This window comes from Pteronotus mesoamericanus, unplaced genomic scaffold (assembly GCF_021234165.1).
Source record: "Pteronotus mesoamericanus isolate MK-2021 breed Mesoamerican mustached bat unplaced genomic scaffold, CSHL_Meso_final contig_169, whole genome shotgun sequence".
NCBI classification, from domain to species: Eukaryota; Metazoa; Chordata; class Mammalia; order Chiroptera; family Mormoopidae; genus Pteronotus; species Pteronotus mesoamericanus.
In genome coordinates this window covers 9,158,137-9,178,319 of record NW_026555068.1, presented here as the reverse complement: position 1 = coordinate 9,178,319, position 20,183 = coordinate 9,158,137, and the positions used below count along the sequence as shown (strand labels likewise).

The 20,183-nt window shown below is 38.3% G+C and overlaps 1 protein-coding gene across 3 annotated transcripts in view; it reads left to right on the top strand.

Moving 5' to 3' along the window:
* Positions 1 to 18,702, top strand: part of UNC5D (unc-5 netrin receptor D) — a 470,270-nt gene extending 451,568 nt beyond the window's left edge. For all 3 annotated transcript variants that reach the window (XM_054566043.1, XM_054566041.1, XM_054566042.1), the window contains 2 exons: positions 6,134 to 6,312; positions 18,498 to 18,702. In XM_054566043.1, the coding sequence (XP_054422018.1) occupies positions 6,134 to 6,312; positions 18,498 to 18,702 (384 nt within the window). The remainder of the gene's footprint in view (positions 1 to 6,133; positions 6,313 to 18,497) is intronic.
* The last annotated feature ends 1,481 nt before the right edge of the window (positions 18,703 to 20,183 follow it).

The following is a 20,183-nucleotide window of genomic DNA, read 5'->3' as shown; positions in this document are numbered from 1 at the left end:
TCCCCTCTCTCCAAAAATAAATAAAAATCTTAAAAAAAAAAAAGACACCTGATATCTGCCATGGTTCTGATTGTCATTCCCCCCTCCCCCAATGGTTATTTGAGAGTGGAGAGCGAGCGAGCTGAGGGTTAGAATCAGGGGAGTCATATGATGCTTCTGTTCAGCAATTCTAATCCCTGGCTAGTTTAGAAAAACACATACGTTCTACTGTTCAGCAGTAGAATGTGTGTGTATATATACATACACGCACACATAAATATTTTGTGTAAATATATAAATAATATATGCATATTCATTTTGTCTTGGCAGAAGGTTTAACACATTTTGTATACATACATCTAAATTTCAGTTTTTTATTTTTTCTTTGAAAACTTATAGCCTTATAGCATTATCGCTTTCCTCCATTCTCATTTCAAATCATTGTTCATGCATAATGAGTATTGCTAATTCCCCAAATAGTTTTTCTGAAGAGCGGATGGCTTTCCAAAGGCCCCTGCCTCAGAATTGATAGCTGTCTTAACTGACATGTTTAGACAGTATTTGCATTCATTATTGCTAATTAGCATTATGTGCTTAAAGTAGTTTTGATGGAGAAGGTATATCCAGAAACCTTGGTAGGATATTTTTAGAATATCTTTCCTGCACAGTCATGGCATATTTAACACAATACATTTCAAAGTAAAATAAAAATTGTAGTAAAGTTTTAAAATAAAAACCAAAGGAAAAACTAAGGTTTTCTTTTTGATATTCAGAAGCAAGAAGGAAAAAGCAGAAAATAAAGATGCCGCTCATGCAAATTGCCCTCAGGGTCTGTCAACAGGTCAACAGAAGAATTCTAAGTTTAAAAGATTTTTTTAAGGCACTCAGATACTGAGGATCAGCTTCTGCTATTACAGGATATTTATGTAAAAGGAATGTGATAGAGTTGATACATCCTGGTTCCTTTGCTCCTTGCTTAAATAAATCCTTGGAGTGCATGAAAGAAAAATGAGCTAATAAACATAATCTTATCCTTTACTCTCCAATTCCTTTTTTTAATGCTTCACAAAGTTTACAATCACTTTGAAATGCCTTAAAGAAGATAACATCACAGTATCTCTTTATAAAAGGAGGCAAGTATGAGAAAAATATTTAGATATTCAACATTGGACTACCGTCATCCAATTTGTAGGCTACTGCATTTTATAAGCTTTATGAATCCTTTTGATCCTGAAAGGATCATTTTATTAATTGCTTCCAGTGTTACTGCTGGAATTTGGCCCAGTACATCTTCAGCTCTTTGGAATAAACTGCATTTCTTAGGCAAATCTAATTTGTTATAATTTGCTATGTCAGAAGAAAATTAGTAACTTTTGAAAGCCACTATATTTCAGGCACCATTTCATGGGCTTACACATACAACCGTCAAAATCTGTGGATTTGTATTATGCTCTGATGATTTTACATGTTTTAACAGTCTCTGAGAGGTCAAGCTTCATGTCCAAGGTCATAGAGCTAATAGGATGGATAACCAGAGTTCCCTACTGAGATACCTGACTTCAAGATCAAAGACTGGATTTCCATACTACACTACTTCAGGATCCCAGTCAAGGAGATCTAATTTAGCAGTCCTGACTGTGGCCCTGTCCATAATATAAGCCTTCTCTTTCGAGACATTGGCACTAGTGACAAACATCACAGCACCAGCAAGTTTCTTTGAGTATGAAAGTATGGGAAATTTGGTGTAGTCTTTCCTGTAGAAGGATGAGAACTATTTGTGTGATGGGCTAAAATAAGAGTTCATTCTATAGATCTTGAAGAATAGAACAGATTTCCTACATATAGACCTTCCTGCCAAGGAATGTCTTGATTGAACGATCACTCAAGATCCTTGCAACCCTAGGACTGTCTCATTCCTTGGAAAAGCATACATCTGGTGCTATATCTGATGAACAAAAACCATCTTCTTAAAAATGACTTGGCCTTTGTGGTAGATGGTTCAAGGAAAAGTGAAGACACATAAAGTACTGAAAAATTGGGATTACATGTGGAGAAAGTAGGATATATTCCAGATACAGGTCTGTATCAATTAGGAATAATAGATGAGTTGTTAAATTGCATATTTCATGGCCACTAGACTGAAAGAGACTGTACCGAGTGGTTTTAATAATAGGGTTTATTGATTAATAATAAAATTATAATAAGGAACTAAAACTTTTAAAGATTTTAAAACATTTCTTTTAAATACATTTTTAATATCTCCCTTTCTCCAACAGTCCCTGCATATTTAGGCTTAGGGTTCCCAATTTCTACCTTACTTTAACGGATTATCTTAGTGTTGCTATGTCATGGCTTTAACAATGGAATCATGAAAGGTAAAGGTGATACATATATATATACAATGACATATATAACATTGTATATACAAAATAATATTGATTTTAAATATGTAAATACAGTGATAATTCTCATTAAAGGCATTTGGTTCTTTATGCTCAGCCTCACATCCACCATATTCTCCCATGCCTCTCTTATCTACAAGAGAAATACAATCATTCATATCTTCTCACACCAAAAATTATTTCAGTGATCAAGTTAATACATCTTTTCTGTTCTTTAGAGTGGCCATTATTGTGTCAGTCTTTAGAAGCAGGTTGTTTCTCTGCCTTTAATTTAGCCCAGCTGAATTAACTAATGATTATCACCAATCGATACTCTATAAAGCAGCAGTTTCACTGATCTAAAAATTGTGACCAGAAATAAAATATGCTAATATTGAATAAAAAATAATATTCAAATATTTATTTCATCATTCCTTATTCACGTAATATTATTAAAGAATATAGTTTTTGGTAGAAACAACTTTAAACTGTATTGTTACTTGTTACAATTTTCCCTTCAAGCAATTTCTCTTATCTTCCTTCCAAAAGTGGTAGAAGTTGGGGATGATTTGTCTGTTACAGAACAGACAGAATACTTAGGATTTCTCATTGATTTACAACTCCCAAGCTAACCAGGTAGCAGCTGCTTATCTCAGATGTGCAGAGCATGAAAATCTACTGTTCCTCTGAATATTTAAACAATCAGAAAATGTGATGTATCTACAGGATTCTTATTACTTGGCCCAGATGTCTTTTAGAATGCATCATAAATGTTACATAAAGTGTCATCTTTACGCTTTGAAAATATTTAAATTTGGAAACTTTATAAAGGAAATGGGGGTCTGCTTAGTAAATAAAAAAAAAAAAACACTTGTTTTTAGTCAGTCACATAATATTTTCTTCACCTTCAAATGGTACTCAATTTTTTCTTAACACTTTATTTATCAATGTGGTCTTTCTTATACCAACAGTAAAGGTAGACCTTGGTGCACTTGGTCAGTTCATAGACGCCATGATGAGGACTTCCAGAAGCCAGCTCTCTGCCTCCTGTAGTCCTTTGGCATGGATACTTTCAATGTCTTCAGCCTCATCGGCAAACCACCTTTTCATGTGTTAACACGTTTGGTGCCATTTTATGTAACTACTGTGTTTTCCTGCATAGAATTCCTTTCTTCATCTATTCCTAGTTTCTATTGTCCTTTAGGACATTATTCTGCCTTAAGTCAGGAAATACTTAAGAAAACGATCCCTACTTGATTTGCATTTTGTTAAAAGCTAGAAGGAATTTTACCAATTATGATTTTAAAAAAATAATGTATCTTATAACCTATTTTATGCATTAAGAAGCTGGAGTTGGTTTATTTTATAACCATACAACATATCAGAAAGAAATTCTCTATATTGCCTAAAATAATCACTTATCCACTCAATTTATTCACTCAATAGCTACCCATCCTTCAAGGCCAACTCAAATGCCTTTTCCTTGAAGCCCTTCCTACTCTTGACTCCTGAAGTGTATTGTTAATATCACTCAGAGAGCATTTTTCTTAACTGCCCTGGCTCTGTGGATTTCTTGGTACTTGTCTTGTAGCAGGATGGTATAGTGATGTGAGTCCTGGTGTAGGAATTAGGATATCATATTCTAGTCTTAGCTATGTCACAGACTACCTGGGTGCCTTGTACCAATTTCCATAAGCTCTGGAGTCTGTGAAAAATGCCATAAGATTGATTAGGAAATTGAGGCTGACAGAGGTTATGCAGCCTCCACGGTCGCTGAGCTAGAAGAGTAAACTCATACTCTGACCCTGAAAACCATGCTTTTATTACCCCATGCTAACTTCAAAAGCTTGGAAGGATTTTGATGGACATTGCTATATAGTATTCCAGGGAATGTAACTAAAACCAGTGAGTAGAACGTATTTAATATGATACCATGTGCTCTGATTCTCTAAAAAGAAGATACAATACGCAGTTTTCTCAAATAGATTTGACCATGGGACTGCTCTTTCTTGGAACAGATTCCGAGATACTCTTTTGGAAATGTTAGGTTAAGACATCGTTTCTGAAGCACAGCCCTCAAAATGTAACTGTTAAATGATTATAGAAAGACAAAGCACATTATCAGTCATTAATAAGATCTCTGCATGAACCAGTTTCCCCAATTAAATTTTTAAGGACATAAGACTCATCAATTCTGAAGGTTTATAACTGTGTGAGCCTGAGCACTAGCCACAAAGGGCCACCATGACTTGGTGCCCTCAGTAAAAAGATGTGTAATGATTTGAAGAATAAGGGTAGAGTCACAGGGCAGTTCAAGAAAGGCAAGTGTTGACTTAAAGGATAGCCAAGATGGCAAGTTCCTAACCCAAAAGACAGTTTCTTGGGGTTTAAACAGTCTAAGTAGACTCAACCCAATCTCAAATTTGATGTTTTAATTTCCCTTTGTATGAGCTTTCTTTTGCTGTATAACAAATTTACCACAAATTTAACCACATAAAACAACTGTCATTTATTATCTCACATTTTGTTTTAGATCAAAAGCCTAGGCATGTCTCACAAGGTTGTGGCAGGACACAGGTTCTGAACCGGAGCTCAGAGTCCTTTTCCAAGCTTATTTAGGTTGTGAAAAAAATTCAGTTTCTTGCAGCTATAGGACTGAAGTTCCCATTTTCTTGCTGACTATTGGGTAGGGGGTCACAGCTCCTAGGGAGCACCCTCATGTCCTGGCCTCATTTCCTGGCCCCCTCTCCCACAGTGCACAGCATGGCTGTCTGTTTTCTTCCAGGCCAGCAGGAGAGAACTCCAGAGAAGAGCAGCTTCTTCTCTCTTTTAAGGACCATCCAATTAACTCAGGCTCAGCCAGGAAAATCTCTCTTGATCAATTCAGTCAACTTTTTTAAGGACCTCAATTACAATACAGCTGCAGAATGCCTTTTGTCTTGCAACCTATCATAATCAGGGGAGTGATCCAATCAAATACTTTTCAGGCCTTAACATTCTGTTAGTCCGCATAAACTTTTCAGCATCCACTTCAATGTGACCAATTTCTGGTGATTTCATGTTGGATATGATGATCCGATTGCTATGATGTATTGAAATAACAAGTCCTTATCAAACAACTCTACATCTGAAGCAGGGTGGGCAGACAGCAGGCAGAACCTTCCAGCAGGCCCCGCTCCGCAAACTAGCCTAGATCTCATCACTGACTCATGGCTGGCTCATATTTCACCAAAGCAGTTTATTTCTAAAAAAAGGCCAAAATTTTTACTGTACAATCACATAAGTTTAGGACTGGGGAAAATATAAACTTTAAGATTATCAACATACAATCCATTCCCCTTTGTCTGACAAGTGGCTTCCCAGCCATCAGCCCATTCATCTCCGGTCAGCCCTGACTATCAGAGGGTCATCCCTTACACTGAACTGAAATCTGTCACTTGGTAGTTTCATCCTATGGCTTCTAGATCCATCCCCGAAAACCAAACAAGTCTAATTCTGCTCTCACCTGATATATCCTCAGATGTAGGAAGCTGATCATTGTGAATTCCCTGAGTGCAAGATGCTGTCATAAATCTCCAGTACACAATTTAGTAGGCTACTGAGAAGTTTAGTATTTGAGAAGAGAGAAGAACTTGTCAATATATTTTATAGAGTTCGTAGCAATAGGCAAGCATGTCGTACATGTGTGTTAACAGAGATTTTCTTTAAAAAAAAAGTGGTGGTCAGTGATGCTTCCACCTGGATCTGATCATGTGTTCCTTGTTTTGTTTTAGAGTGAAAGAGAAACCATCACTTTCTTTGCACAAGAGGACAGCACTTTCCCTGCACAGACTGGCCCCAGAGCCTTCAAAATTCCCTATTCCATCAGACAGCGGATTTGTGCTACATTCGATACCCCCAATGCCAAAGGCAAGGACTGGCAGATGTTAGCACAGAAAAACAGCATCAACAGGTAAGTGGGGCAACTTCTGAAAGAGGATTTTACCTGAAGAGCTTTGAAAAATGAAGTGGGTTGGGGGTATCCTTGTGCCTTCCAGGCTCTGCTATCTTTCATTCCTCAGGCCATATTTCATGAGAGGTCCAACTAAGTAATAGGAAAAGAGCAAGAATATAATGCTGTGTGTGGCATTTCCTGCCATCCCACTCTGCTTTTGGTCGGGGGGGACGAGAATTACATAAAAGTGCTACTTTGGTCCTTGTCCCATCCCCAGGTTTGCTAACTGAGCCACACAAATGCAAGCATCAGACTAGGTCACCTTGGTACTTGTGAGGGATCCCAAGTCGAGACAGAGATAGAGAAACGAACAAGCAAGTTTCTTAAACCCCCTCCATACCAGCAGGTAACTAAGCATTATTTACGTATAATGGGGACAAGCTCAGCCCGCAGAAGTGAGCACCTCAATATGAAAAAGGAAGTTGGCAGAGGGCATTACACAAGCCAGTGTTTGCCTAGGCACTGTGAGTGAGTCTGTGGCTTCCACTGACACTGCTCATTACAGCGCTGGCAGTGCAGTTGAGTGGAGAGTGGAATAGAGAGATTCACAATGGGCTTCATTACGTTAGATGAGAAGAAGCAGGGCGATGCTACCCGGAGCAGCAGTGCTGGGCAGGCAGCTTTTAGCTGCCCTCGATGGGTACCTAGCAGGGGAAGGCACTGGCGAACAGTCTCCCCTCTCTATCCCACCGTGCATGCCCCAGAATGAATAGACAAGTTTTGCCAGAACCATTTTATTTCCCTTTTCTTGGGTCCTTTCTTTTTTTTTTTTTTTCTTTTGAGGCAAAGCCTTATTTCCTTACTGTTTGGCTTGCTCTGTCATTTCCATTTTTTGTCCTTTCTTTTTACCTGACTCTTTCATCTCTGAAAGGGAGGGTAGATGTCTGCCAAGAAAGAATCGAATGTTGGGGTCCAGAATCCAAGAGGTAAGGGCCCAACTGGGAAGTAGTCAGGAGCACAGAGGGAAATCGAGAGGGGGCATTGCTGCGAGAGAAGACGGGACTTACCAAGCCAGCCGGCCTGAAAGAAATAGATACTTTCTTGAAAGGACATAGAGTGAAAATGTAATATAAAAGTAAACAAAAGTAATAATTTGACTGTTTCCCAGCAACTTTGAAAAAGAATGGGATGTCTCATGTATCACATGAGCACCGTAATGACGGCGAGTTCACTTTCGGATCAGTGTGGGGACAAGAAGGGAAAGCTAACCCAGAAAACGGAACTTCGTTTAAAAAGAACATTGGGCAGGGACTCAAAAGACCTGCAGGGCCCTCCTGATTCTACAACCGATTCTACTTATTCTGTTTCTTTCCCACAAATGCAGTTCATAGAATTCAGACTGCATTCACTTTCTAATCCATTCTGGCTATAAGAGTTTACGATTTTTAATTCATCGTTGATAAGAACATGATTGCCCCGAACTCCCCACATGCCTACGGTTGTTGTCAGCACTTTGCTGAATGAGCGTGTGCACGTGCCTGCCTTGTTTCCTCTTATTCTCCATGTACAGTACGCGTAGGAAACCACAGTGAGTGCCTCCAAAGTCTTCAGTTGCTGACCTTGCACAGCAGGGAAAATGCATCTCAAGCTGGGAGACTAAGGTTCACATCCTTTTGTCTCTGGGCTCTAATGAGCAGTAAATGGCTACACAGGAGGAGGCTGCCCCTCCAGGGTCTAAGGTCATAAAATGTTAGCCCTTGGCCTGTCTGTCCCTTTGCTTGCTTGCTGGCTTGCGTTTTTCCCTAAGATCCCATCTCCAGGAAAGCCTTGATTTCCTTAACGTGAGAAATTCAAACAACCTACTCTTCGAAAAGTTTCTAATGCGATCCCCAGAAAATGTTGATTTTGAATACATGCTAGTTCCTTCCTTTGAAATGTTCGCAGTTAATAACAAAATGGAGTAGCATAAATACATGTAATCTATTCCTATTGTTAAATCTCATTTAGTTAACATATTCAACATCGGTGAATGGCATTTCCTACCTTCCCCTTTATCCTCTAACTTAATTCTCCCAAAGAAGTCTAATTAAGAGTGACGTAAACTAGGGGTCAGCAAACTTTTTCTGTTAAAGCATATCATTTAGACCATATGGGATCTGTTGCAACTACTCAACAACTATTCTGCTCTGCTTCTATAGTGTGAGTCAGCCAGAGCAAATCGGCCTGAACATGTGCCAATAAACTGTATTAGAAAATCAGGCAAGGACCCATATTTGGTCTATAGTTCAGAGTTTGCTGACCCCTCATTTAAATGAATCTGCCCTTACTTAGTAAAACTTCAGGACCTTATTGCTTCATAGTAACACTGGGAGCTACGGCTTCTCCATCCCGCCCTACATCCAAGCCTCTTCTACATGGGAAGAAACATGTGACAGAGGTGAAGGTGATTTTCAGATGTGATTTGTCACAACTTCCTATTGTGTGATCCCAAATCAATGGCCTTGCTCTCTTATGGTTATAAATGACATAATGTAGAACTGATCGTCAATGTGTGTAAAAATACAGAAATCTAACATGGCAATATGCCCATATATTTAGATAAGAAAGCTTCTGTACCTTGAGATTTCATCAGCTCTGGGCTCACAAGAGAAAGATGACTCCCAAATCACATGATCAGTCTTTCTGGTCAAAGAATTTGCTGACCTGGATTTTGTGACAAGACATTTACCTCTCTCTTCGCCTTCTTTTAGTTTCCAAAAGTGTTAAAAAGCTAGTAAAGCAACAGCCCTCAAAGGAGGAGTTTACAAAGGAAGTGGAGGGAAACATTTTTTTATTTTGTTGCCAGTGAGAATATTCTCTTACCCTCCTTTCTGTAAATGCAAATGTCACTGATGATCATCTGCCTTTTTGCCAAACAAGTCTCTGGTTAGATCTGAATAGGAGATTAAAGGCCTGGAATGTAAAGATAAAGGCCTAGCAAATGATGGGAATGTGAGAAACATCAGTGGTATGTGCTCTAAGGGGGCAACCCAGATGGCCTTGCAACTTGCCTGGCATGTGGATCATGCTAAGTGCCACAGCCGACCAAAGAACGTCGTAGAAACCAGTGGCAGTTATAGATTCCGCGAGCAAACTCTGACTATTACTCAGAGTCCATACTTGCTGCATATCCAAGCCGAGATTGCACATTTATTCTGTAAATTCAGATGCAGTACCCTCTGTCTCAATGTTCTTGGCTACATGTGGTGGGTAGGGGGATAGGGCTGAGAAATGAAAAACAGATTCCATGGGAGTAGAAGCTGGGCAGCATTGCTGAGGACTAAGCAAATTAAATAACATTGGACACTAAGCGCTTTAGCGGGAAGTATTCACTCTCCCATCTCTAAACTTCCATTGCACTTTGTAGTTTAATGATATTTTATTTTTGAATTACAGTTAAACTTAACGTATTAGGGGCAATTCAATAAATTTTTCTTAAATGAATGGCATGAACTTTTTTATCAGATAAAAAAGATACTTACTCAAGTATACTTACTTGACCTTAAAAGCTTGTCTCCTAATAATAAAATAGATACCATATTTTGCACTGTATAATGCACATGTTTTTGCCCTAATTTTTGAGGGAAAAATAAGGATGTGCATTATACATGGGTAGTACATGAAATGCCTTATATCTGTTCTTATGTTCTGTCATTATTTGTTACATAAAATTTCTTGTACCATAGTATGTTCAAAAATAAATGCCAGAATTCCTTTATAATACAAAAAACAAGTACCTAAATATAAATAAATAAATCATTGAATTAAAAAATTAAAACAAAAGAAATTTTTCCTGAAAGTTTGGGCCAAAAATGTGCATGCTCATTATACACAGCAGTGCATTATACATAGCAAAATACAATATAACAAGCTTCAAAGGATTTTGAAAGTTCTCAAAAGAAAGCAGGTCACATGGCTTACATTATAGAGAATTCCTGTCTTTCTCTCAGGTCTTAGATAGTACTTGATGCTATTAAATCATTCTTTTTTCTAAGGCCTCATGATTTTCATATTCCAGAAACCCTTGTGAAAACATAGCCAGCTTGACCAAGTTGCTATGGGAACAGATGATGGATAAAGTGTATGAGATTTGGGAGGATGAATAGAGGGGAAGCAGCCGAAATGGCAGAAAGAATTCCAAAATGGAAAACAGCAGATAAACTACATCTTATTAATAGTTTTTTAATAATAGTATACTTATTTGGAAATTTGTAAGCACTTCCAAAGAAACATATTTCTTATTGGTCAACTAGTTAAAATAGTTCAACTGTATTTTAGACGTTAGTGTTCATGGGTGATGGTGAAGAAATTAGGAACAAATAAAATACATCAAACCTCATGGCTGATAAGCAGTAACACAAAAACTTGTTTTTCCACCAAATCTTTTTAATAGGACCTCTAATGAGAAGCAGAAATCTTCTCACCTTAAAGTCCGGTCCTTTCATTTGCTCTGTCCACCCTTTTAATTGGATGTACAGGAACAGTGAAATGGCCAGAGAGCAGTGGGAGACCACAAAGGAAGGTCACGAGGGAGCTTATTAATCTATCTCTGAAAATTGTTGGGAATTCATTACAAGAAGAATAGTCCCAACTTCAGCTTTCTTATGGAGTGAACGAAGAAGGGAGGAGAAAACAGAGATGATCATGAGAAAGTGCATACAGAATACCTGCTTCACAGGAAGGCCACTGTGATGGTCAGCCCAGTGACCACTGAGATGGTATTTTCACCCTCTGTTTGGGGATTTACTGTGATTACACAAACTAAGCTTTCTCAGTTCTGCAAGCTAGAAGCTAATAAATACACTCTAATGTTTAAATATGAAAATGGCCATTTCTAAAACACAATCTCCATGACTCTTTTAAGGAAAATTAATATGTAGGGAGATAGCAGTACCTAGGTCCTTGGAGGCAAAACATGATGAAGCCCAATTCTGATTTCCAGGTTCTGGCCCAGTGGGCTTATGCAGGGTCTGAAATTTAAAGAGGCCTTGCAGGGAAGCCAGAAGGACCCAACAAAGCAAAGTGGTGAGTGTTTGGGCTTCAGTCCACCCCAAACACTCAAAAAGTCAATGACTCATGAAACTCCCCACTAATTTGAAGCTGAAAACAGATAGCCCTGGGACAAGTCTATGTTCAAGCTGTATAAGGTGTGTAAATGGCAGGTGTCCGTCCCTAAGGCAATATGGAAGGATAGCTTTTTATGTTCCTCTAAGAGAATCAAAGCCATCCTCTCATTATAAATCCCTAGTGGTGGGGGGGTTGGTGACAAGGGACCTTGCATACCTTCTAAGCAAGGGGTGAATTTGTCCTGATCTTTGAAGAAGTAAGCTCTCCTCCTTGAAGCTATTACAGTTTTCAGAAAAGATGGACATTTTTAAGTCCCCTTTGTAGTCTAAATAATCCCCATTCACAATGCTGTTTCAACTAGAACTGAAACAGCTGACAATATCAGGCTGTCCTTATATGAGGTTTTCAAAACTTGAGAAAATGAAATTGTAGGAAGGATTATACCTAATTCATTAGCGTGTCCTTTAAGTGATTAACTATTTCTTTTCAATGATTTGTGAGGTTTTAGTCAAACACATAGTACTTTGCAAAAGGAAACGTATAAATATTTCACCCACCCCTCCTTCAGCCTTAGCACATGGTCTCTCCTCTCGGAACAAATGGCGGTCATTCCACATCATCCTCAAGATGCTTGAAAATGTCTCAAGGTTATTAAAGTGGAAAATTAATTGAAACCAGACCTCTTTTTCCATGATATACCCCAATTCAAAGAAGAGATTTGATTTGTTAGTTTTCAATGCGCTTCATTTCCAAATATGAGACATTAACATAGACTTATCCTGTCAGGGGTGAAACTGGGGGGCTGACAACATGGTCTGCGATCGGCTTTATTCTCATCTGGCAACTCGCCGGCAGTCCTGAGAGCTCCTGGGCTTTTAATACGTTTTCCAAAGAAGGAAGAATCCTTGCTATTCCCTTCCAGGAACTGGACAGTCAAACAGGCAAAAGGAAAAACTAGGAGAGGAATTCTGTTACCAAGTTTACTGGCCTAAGAAAATTAGGGCGGCGCTCTTACAGCAAAACAGAACGGAGCTCAGCGTGTGCCCAGTGCCTGCATCCTTTCCTTCCAGGTTCTCCAACCAGCTTTCTTCCATTTGAAGGCACAAGGGTGCAACAGGCATAGGCTACCTTATGGTGAGCATGTGCTTATTCTTGAAAACTGGAACACTGACTTTGTTTATCCTGAAAGCTGTTTTGCTGTGTGGTGAGTGCCAGTGAGGCCGAAGTTTGTAAATGAAAGCTTGATGGGTCAAATGCTTATAGTGTGTCCAATTACTACTGTACGGAATAAACGTGTTTTGTTTTTCCTCTTCTATTTGCATTTAAAGAACCATATGGAGGATTGGTTTTGGTCACATAAGAGGCTTACATTAAGTGAGGCAATTAGGATGATGGCAGAGATATTAATTTCTTTTTTCATCGTGACTGTTTTAATTCCCTATTTGGTACTATACAGTAGGATTATGTACTATTCTTATAATGAAGTTTCCCAATTTATTATAGGTAGCTAAACCTAGTTTTCACTTTTTAAACTGCCAGCCTACTCAGAAGTAAGGTATATTTAAATATCCTTCTTAATGTGAAAAAAGCTTTCTTATATATATGGCAACAGTTTATAGAATACAGACAAACATGCTGCCCTCATGTTAGAGGTGCAAGTGCTTGCTTTCACTTGTAAGTGTCGGGTGTGTTGCTAAATTCTGAATGAAATTATGGCCTGTACCTGGCATGTAGCCCCCTCATCTTCAATGCTAAGGATGTGATGCTACAGCTCAAATGTGGCCCCCTGCTATGTTTTAGTAGGAAAATCATTCTCAGTCACAAGAAGAGCTCACAGCTTGTGAATAGGTACATTGGCCCTCTGGTAATATGGTTCTGAGTAACTAAAATGAAAGCTTTGTTATCTGGAATTCAGACAAAAATCCAGCTATAAGTGCAATGTGCCCTTGATAGCTCTTCAGTGCGTTTCCCCAATGGCTAAGATAGAGCCTCAGACCTGTACCTTCCTCCGTAACAGTTATCTAATCTTTACTAACTGATTGAGGGTTTAGATGTTACTATTCCCTGAGACACTTGTATTTGAATACAGCTTTCAGGTATAAAGAAACAGTGGTATCTCTAAATTCACACTGAATGGACTCCTAGCCACTTTTCCTTTTCATAAAATTAGCCCTGTGTTACAAGAGTATATAAAGACCTTATATATTATTTATCATGGTTCCTTCAAGTCTCTCCTCTTTGTACCCAAAGAAGAAAACAGAAGGCACAGTAACTATTTCAAAAAATCCTCAATCTAACCCAATTTCCATCATTAGTTTAACAAGGTCATTAGTTTGAAGATGTATTTTGAAACCTGAGATTCTGTATAAAAATTCAGTCTCTGGCTCCCACATACACCAATGTAAGTTGGCCTGCATCTAGCTAGAAAAATCGCTAAAGATTTATGTTCCCTATTCTGCCCCAGTTTCCACATAAAGCATGGGATTTGAACTGGGGATCAGAGGTGGGGGCTAGGGAAGTCTCAGACAGATGAAATTGATCGTGGTAATAAAACAAACCCTCAGGAACTCAAGTGAATACAAGGTATGTAGGCTAACAAACAATATTAAACAATAAACCGTTACTACTCAATGAACTTGGATGACCCTATTAAGCTATCTTAACATGAGTTTTTTTTACAGTTTCTCTGACTCTTTTGGTGATAGTTACAAAGAAAAAGATAAAAGTCACTGTGTCTATAGGCTAGGACAAATGAATTGAACCAAAGACAGAGAATGATTCTAAAGTAAATTCTAAAATCTGCAGAGTAGATACTCATACCTGCATAGCATACAGCATCTTTATGACATCTCACTCACTCACGCACACGTACATACACACACACACACACACACACACACACACACACACACACACAGCCTTATTTTTCAAAATTACCTCAGTCGATCAGAATTTGAAAAGACTGTGACAGAAGATTCCCCAAAGTTCAGTGCATAAAATAGAACAGTTTGAAGCCTCTAAGATGAAAACAAAAACTCACTTCTTTAAACATGTTTGAAAGAGAAAGAAAAAATGAGTTGTATTTAAATACATTCACCTGAATTTCAGGACTACTGTTTTTGCTAAGTGTTATTTCATTTCCAAAAATAAAAAAAGATATTCAGGAAATTTCCTAAAACCAAGTATTGCTACAAATTCTCTTTTCTAGTATTAACAACGTTCCCTGAGTTGTATGTGCATTTACTTGCTGGTGTCCAAATGCACCAGTGTAATTATGAAGCAAAATGGATCACATAGATTGGGATCAGAATAATTTCAAAAGGGTGGAATGAAGATAACCAAATGAATATATGGTATACTAATTTTCAAAAATAAAATCACAATGCATTTGCACATATGCAAGCAGTAAAATAATTTAGCTGTCTGAGGAATAGCCTATTTCATTAGGGTTTTAGGGGGTTTTATGTATTAATTATTCTGGCATAGATGGGTAAATGTAGTTTCATAGGATGTCTGTTTATCACAAAGCTAATTGAATCATTTTTAATAAAGCAGATATGCTCCTGTATGCATCTACTAAAATGAAGTAGAATTTGAGATTTGTGTGTTGTGCTGAGCAAGCATCCTTACATAAATTCAGAGAATAAATCTGAAACATGCTTTGGGGAGCACGTTTCACTTGCTCCAATATGTTCAGAGACCAGTGCCAAATTAAGCGTTGTATTTCTGCCATTCTTGATCATTTAGCTCCCTTTAGCCCTGGATGCCTTTTCTACAAATCAGGACATTTGTGGGGGCATTTCAGAACCAAGTGGCTGATGGAAGTCATTCTCCACTGCTAACCTTCCCATCCACTTCCATGGATTCATGACTTTTTCTAACATTGTATTGGGACAAAGATTCATTAAAACCTCCAAAACATAGTCGTATGTCTCTCCTAAAGTTTTCCTACTGTGTTTTTATGCCCAGGTCTTCCTCCTCGCATATCTCGAGATGTCAGACCTAGAATAGTTCCTGAGGATAAAGCTGTAAGAGGGCTTGAGGCAGGATGTGTAGCTCTGGCATTCAGTAACTTGGACCCTCCAGGAGTCTCTATTCAAATGCAGCACCAAACAAAAAATTTAGTCTACACTTCTCTCAGATGATTACTATCTCTGGAAATCTAGACTGGGCTTTAATACAAGGTGGGGACAGGGGTCAGCACAGGGCTGTCAGGTCGAATCTGGTTCACCATCTGCTCTCTACAGCCCAGAAGCTAGACTGTTTTACTTTTACTTTTTTTTTTAAATGGTCAGGGAAAAAATAATTAAAGAAGAGTAATAAATATTGTGTGACATGTGAAAATTGTATGATACTCGAATTCGAGTGTCTCTAAATAAAGTTTTATTGGAACAGAGCCATGCTCCTTCACTTATGTGCTGTCTATGGTTGCTGTCACACTCATGCAGAGCTGAGTTGTGGGAGAGACCACAGGAGGTCTCTAAAGTGAAAAAAGGACTTATCTGATCCTTCACAGAAATATTTCTCAACGCTTGCTATAGAATAAGGTGTAACTTCTGGGTTACTAGGATCACAAGAATTCCAAAAGTCACTCCCATAGGACAGAGGCCATTGTTGTTAAATAGCAAATATACAAAATCTAAACGCTCAATAAAATTACAAACCTGTGCTGCTTTTATTGTCATGCTTGCTGGCTTTCTGTTTCATTTTGAAATGACAGTGGAGAGAATGAAGAACAATTTACCCATGACAGGAGCAAATGTGTGTCGCAGGGTCATTGTTTGCATAAAATACATGGAAAGAGACTGTCCCACGGCCCACCCAGAGTTCACTCAGACCTGCTCTCCCAGTTTGCGTCTTTCTCAGCTATCCCTCTAGTGTATATATGCTGCCTAAATGTGCGTTAGGGTGTGTCAATTTATTTATAAACCTGGTGATAAAACAACTTTCCTACATACATGTCCACATGACCAGGAAGAAGAGACAATATTCAAAACAGAGTTCTTAAATAAAAGAAAATAGGATCCCCTCCACTACCCAAGCAAGGCTGCTTTGCTATTTGTGTCAGTGTAAAAATAAATAACAATACTTGATTCTAGGGCCGTTGGGGTAGGGAGAGTGGAGATGAAGAAGGGAAGAGAAGATAAAGACACTAGAGAGCACTTTTAAACTGGCCTTCCCCTTATCTCAATTAAAGATTCAGATGTGGTGGGAAGTATATACAGTACCCTGCTATTTATGCGATTTGGCAACCAACTAGCTTTAAACAGTCCCTTAAGACCTTTGAATAAAACAGTACTTTATTCACTCAAAAAGTACTGTGTGTTGCTTGCGAATGGTAATGTGCCCTTAAAAGCTTGTCTTGTCTTCTGAGTGCTCTTCACTATGTGAGTCTACTTTGTGATTATATGCTGAGTGTGCTGATGAAAAGTAGTGCCATCCTCAATATAGGCGACTTCTTGGTTGACTCTGGAAACTCTTTTCAACTTATCACAATTTTACCAGAGGTGACATTCCTATCCCTGCTGTAAAAGGTACCTGTGAAAAACTGTGACCTTTAATACTTTGGGTTGCCTCAGTCTGCATCATAGCAAAGTTATTATCCAAAAGGTTACCATTTGTTTTCACTGAAGATTCCACATCATCTGAGAAGAAGCTCATGCCAATCACTCAGTCGATGGATATTGAATAAACTCCTTCACAGTATTATGATAAGTGCTGTTGTGGAATCAGAAAATTATTAGCTATAATCCTTCCCCCTAAGTTGCCTGTAATCACACTGGAAAGGCCAAGCACATACACATGAATTATATAAGCATCTTACTCACATGAAAGTTTAAGCACAAGCATAGAAAGAGTACAGAGAGGAAATAAATCACTTTGAGCAAAGAGGAGATGAGAATTGAACCAGGTTATAGGAGTGTAGGATATTGATAAACAGAGGGTAAAGAAAGAAAGTGAGCATTCCCAGTGAACAAAATAGATTGAATAAAAGCAAGAAGCCAGGTATTACCTAAGTCAGCATTAATGGCTGAAAGGACAGAAGAATACTGAGTAAAAATACATACATATTGCCTGAACTAGGTTGAGGGAAAACCAGGGAAGACGCTGAAAACAAGTAGATTAGATAACCTGATAATTGAAGAAATAGAATGCAGGGTATATTAGAGTTTGGATGCAGAAAGAGCTTTTGCTGTGATTTAAGTCATAAAATGATAGAGCTTAAATTAAATAAAAGTACTGTGAATGGAAAAAAAAAGGGTGAAACTGATGAGTATGTCACAAAGAAGCAAACAGCATAATGAAAGACTCAAAAATAAATGTTCTAGTGTGAGAGATTGGAATGATAATTGTAATTACTGAGATACATATTTGTTATAGTCATAATGAGAACCAATTTCGAGGCATGGAGAATATATATATATTCTTATATATATATATAAAAATTTAAATTTATATATACATAAATAAATTTATATAAATAAATTTATATATATAAATTTCTGATGTGTTAAGTTTGAGAATGAGGTGAGATCTCTAACTGGAGTGATTCCAAGGCCATTTAAACATTTATAACAGGCTCACATTAACCTTTAATACCAGAGGTGCAGATCTAGACACTGTCCATTTAGAATGTTACTAATTCACTTAGTACACGAGCCTACTGAGGAAGGAAAGAAGAAGAAATCAAACATATAAACTTGACAGCCCTTATGTTTACCAAGGGAGAGATAAAGAGGGGCCAGCTATTTTGAAAATATAGGAACAAATCACAATCACATAAACTAATGAAATAGAAATGTTTAAGGAGGTTAATCAGGGAGAAATACATGCACACACAGCTCAAGGAAGATGAGGACTAAGAAAAGAACTGGAGGGTAAGAAGGTCATTGGTAACATTCCAGTGTGCAAAAGCAGTTGAGTGTTGGGGTACAAACTAGACTTCTCCCAGACCTGCCTCGTGAACTTTGTACTTGTATTATAATAATATCCATTACAATTCATTTCTCATTTCCTTACAGTGATTTTTATTTTTCCCTTTATTTCTATTTTCATTTTTGTTTTGTTATTCTTTTTATTTAACTCTCTCTGTCTAGGAATTTATCTTATTTTGCTACACAAAGTAGCCCATCTGCTGTCATTTTGAACCTGTGGGAAGCTCGTCATCAGCATGATGGTGACCTTGACTCCCTGGCCTGTGCCCTTGAAGAGATTGGGAGGACACACACGAAACTCTCAAACATTACAGAATCCCAGCTTGATGAAGCCGACTTCAACTACAGCAGGCAAAATGGACTCTAGTCCACTTCCTCTCAAGAGACAGAGCGACAGCCAGCTTCGGGACATTTGCTTTAAATGGAAGAAAGAGGCAGCTTTCTGCCCAGTGGCATTTGGGGAATTCAGCCTTCACTTATAAACCAGTGACAATCCCTGGTTGAAGAAACTGAATTTAATATAGGTAAAATATGTTAATAGGGTAAAGTACAAGCTTTCTTAAATAAAAGAGGGCTCTACTGTCTCCTTTGAATCAACATGTGGGTGAACACTTGAACTTCTCGGATTTGTGGTGGCAAGGATAAAAGTGAGGGTATAACTAGACAGACGTAACTGTGGGAAGAGATGAGCTCCAATAAAGCTGGGGAGGCAGAGAATAAATAGTGCATGTTTTGAAACAGGTTTTTAATGATGTGCCCCGAAGGGCCAGCTTAATTCTGGTACCAGATCATCAAGAGATTTCTACCAACTGGCATCTGCGATGTCAGCAATCACTGTAAAACTGGCTTTTAGAAGTGAAACAGGGTTCCCAACCCATGTGTATGACTTTAACAACATCAAGGAGGGCATTTAGAATTTAGAATCTGAGTACATCACACCAGCACCAACCAATTCCTTATCTATCCTAGCCACTTAGTGGAAACAAGATCAAGAGGTAACATAGACGGCAAATTCTTGCCGTATACCCCACCTTCATTTTCTTCAAGGACAAATCTACCCATGTTCCCCTTCCTTACTCATATAGTAGAGGAGAGGTTTCAAGCAGCATAGACTTTTTCAATATGGAAATTTATTTCTTCTGACTCAACAAAGCAGGACCATCTCTGTTCCCAGCTAAGCCACTCCAATTGCACAGTGCTGTTAGCTCACAGCTTATTACATGAATTTGGAGGCAAGAGAGGTCAAATTAGACTCCAGGAAACATGAACTGCAGATGCCATAGGCCTCAAATAAGCTGTAATTCTGGGATGCAGGTATTTATCCACTTCCCCAACATTGTTGTTATAAGGGGATGAAAGGGTTTTACTGTACTTTCCAATCCAGGTTCTTGAAATTTTCTAGCCTTTGGTACTATGTTATCACCAAATTTCTCCACAGGGCTATAGGTTCCCTCCTTTTGCCTCTTGGGAAATTAGCAGGTAGTCTTTGCTCTAAATGATATTCAAGGAAATAGACCTCTATACCACAATGTCCTAGAAACCATATGCATTGTTTGGGGAACCTTCAAGCTCTGATAACTCAGCCTCACCAAGTATGGCTTTCTCTATAGCACCTCTAATATACTGCTTTATGTTTTAAATAAGAGGCAATGATATTGTGGAGAATTAAAATCCACAGATAATTCATGACCCCCATCTTCACACCTGACTTCATCTTTTATCCTATTTAATCATTTTTGACAAGATATCAGAGTAAAGATGAAAAGATCAGCTCCTGTTCATCTTCGGATGGATGTTTTCATTAGCTGTCCAGTCAGGACAACCAAAGTCAAGGACCTAGATTAACCA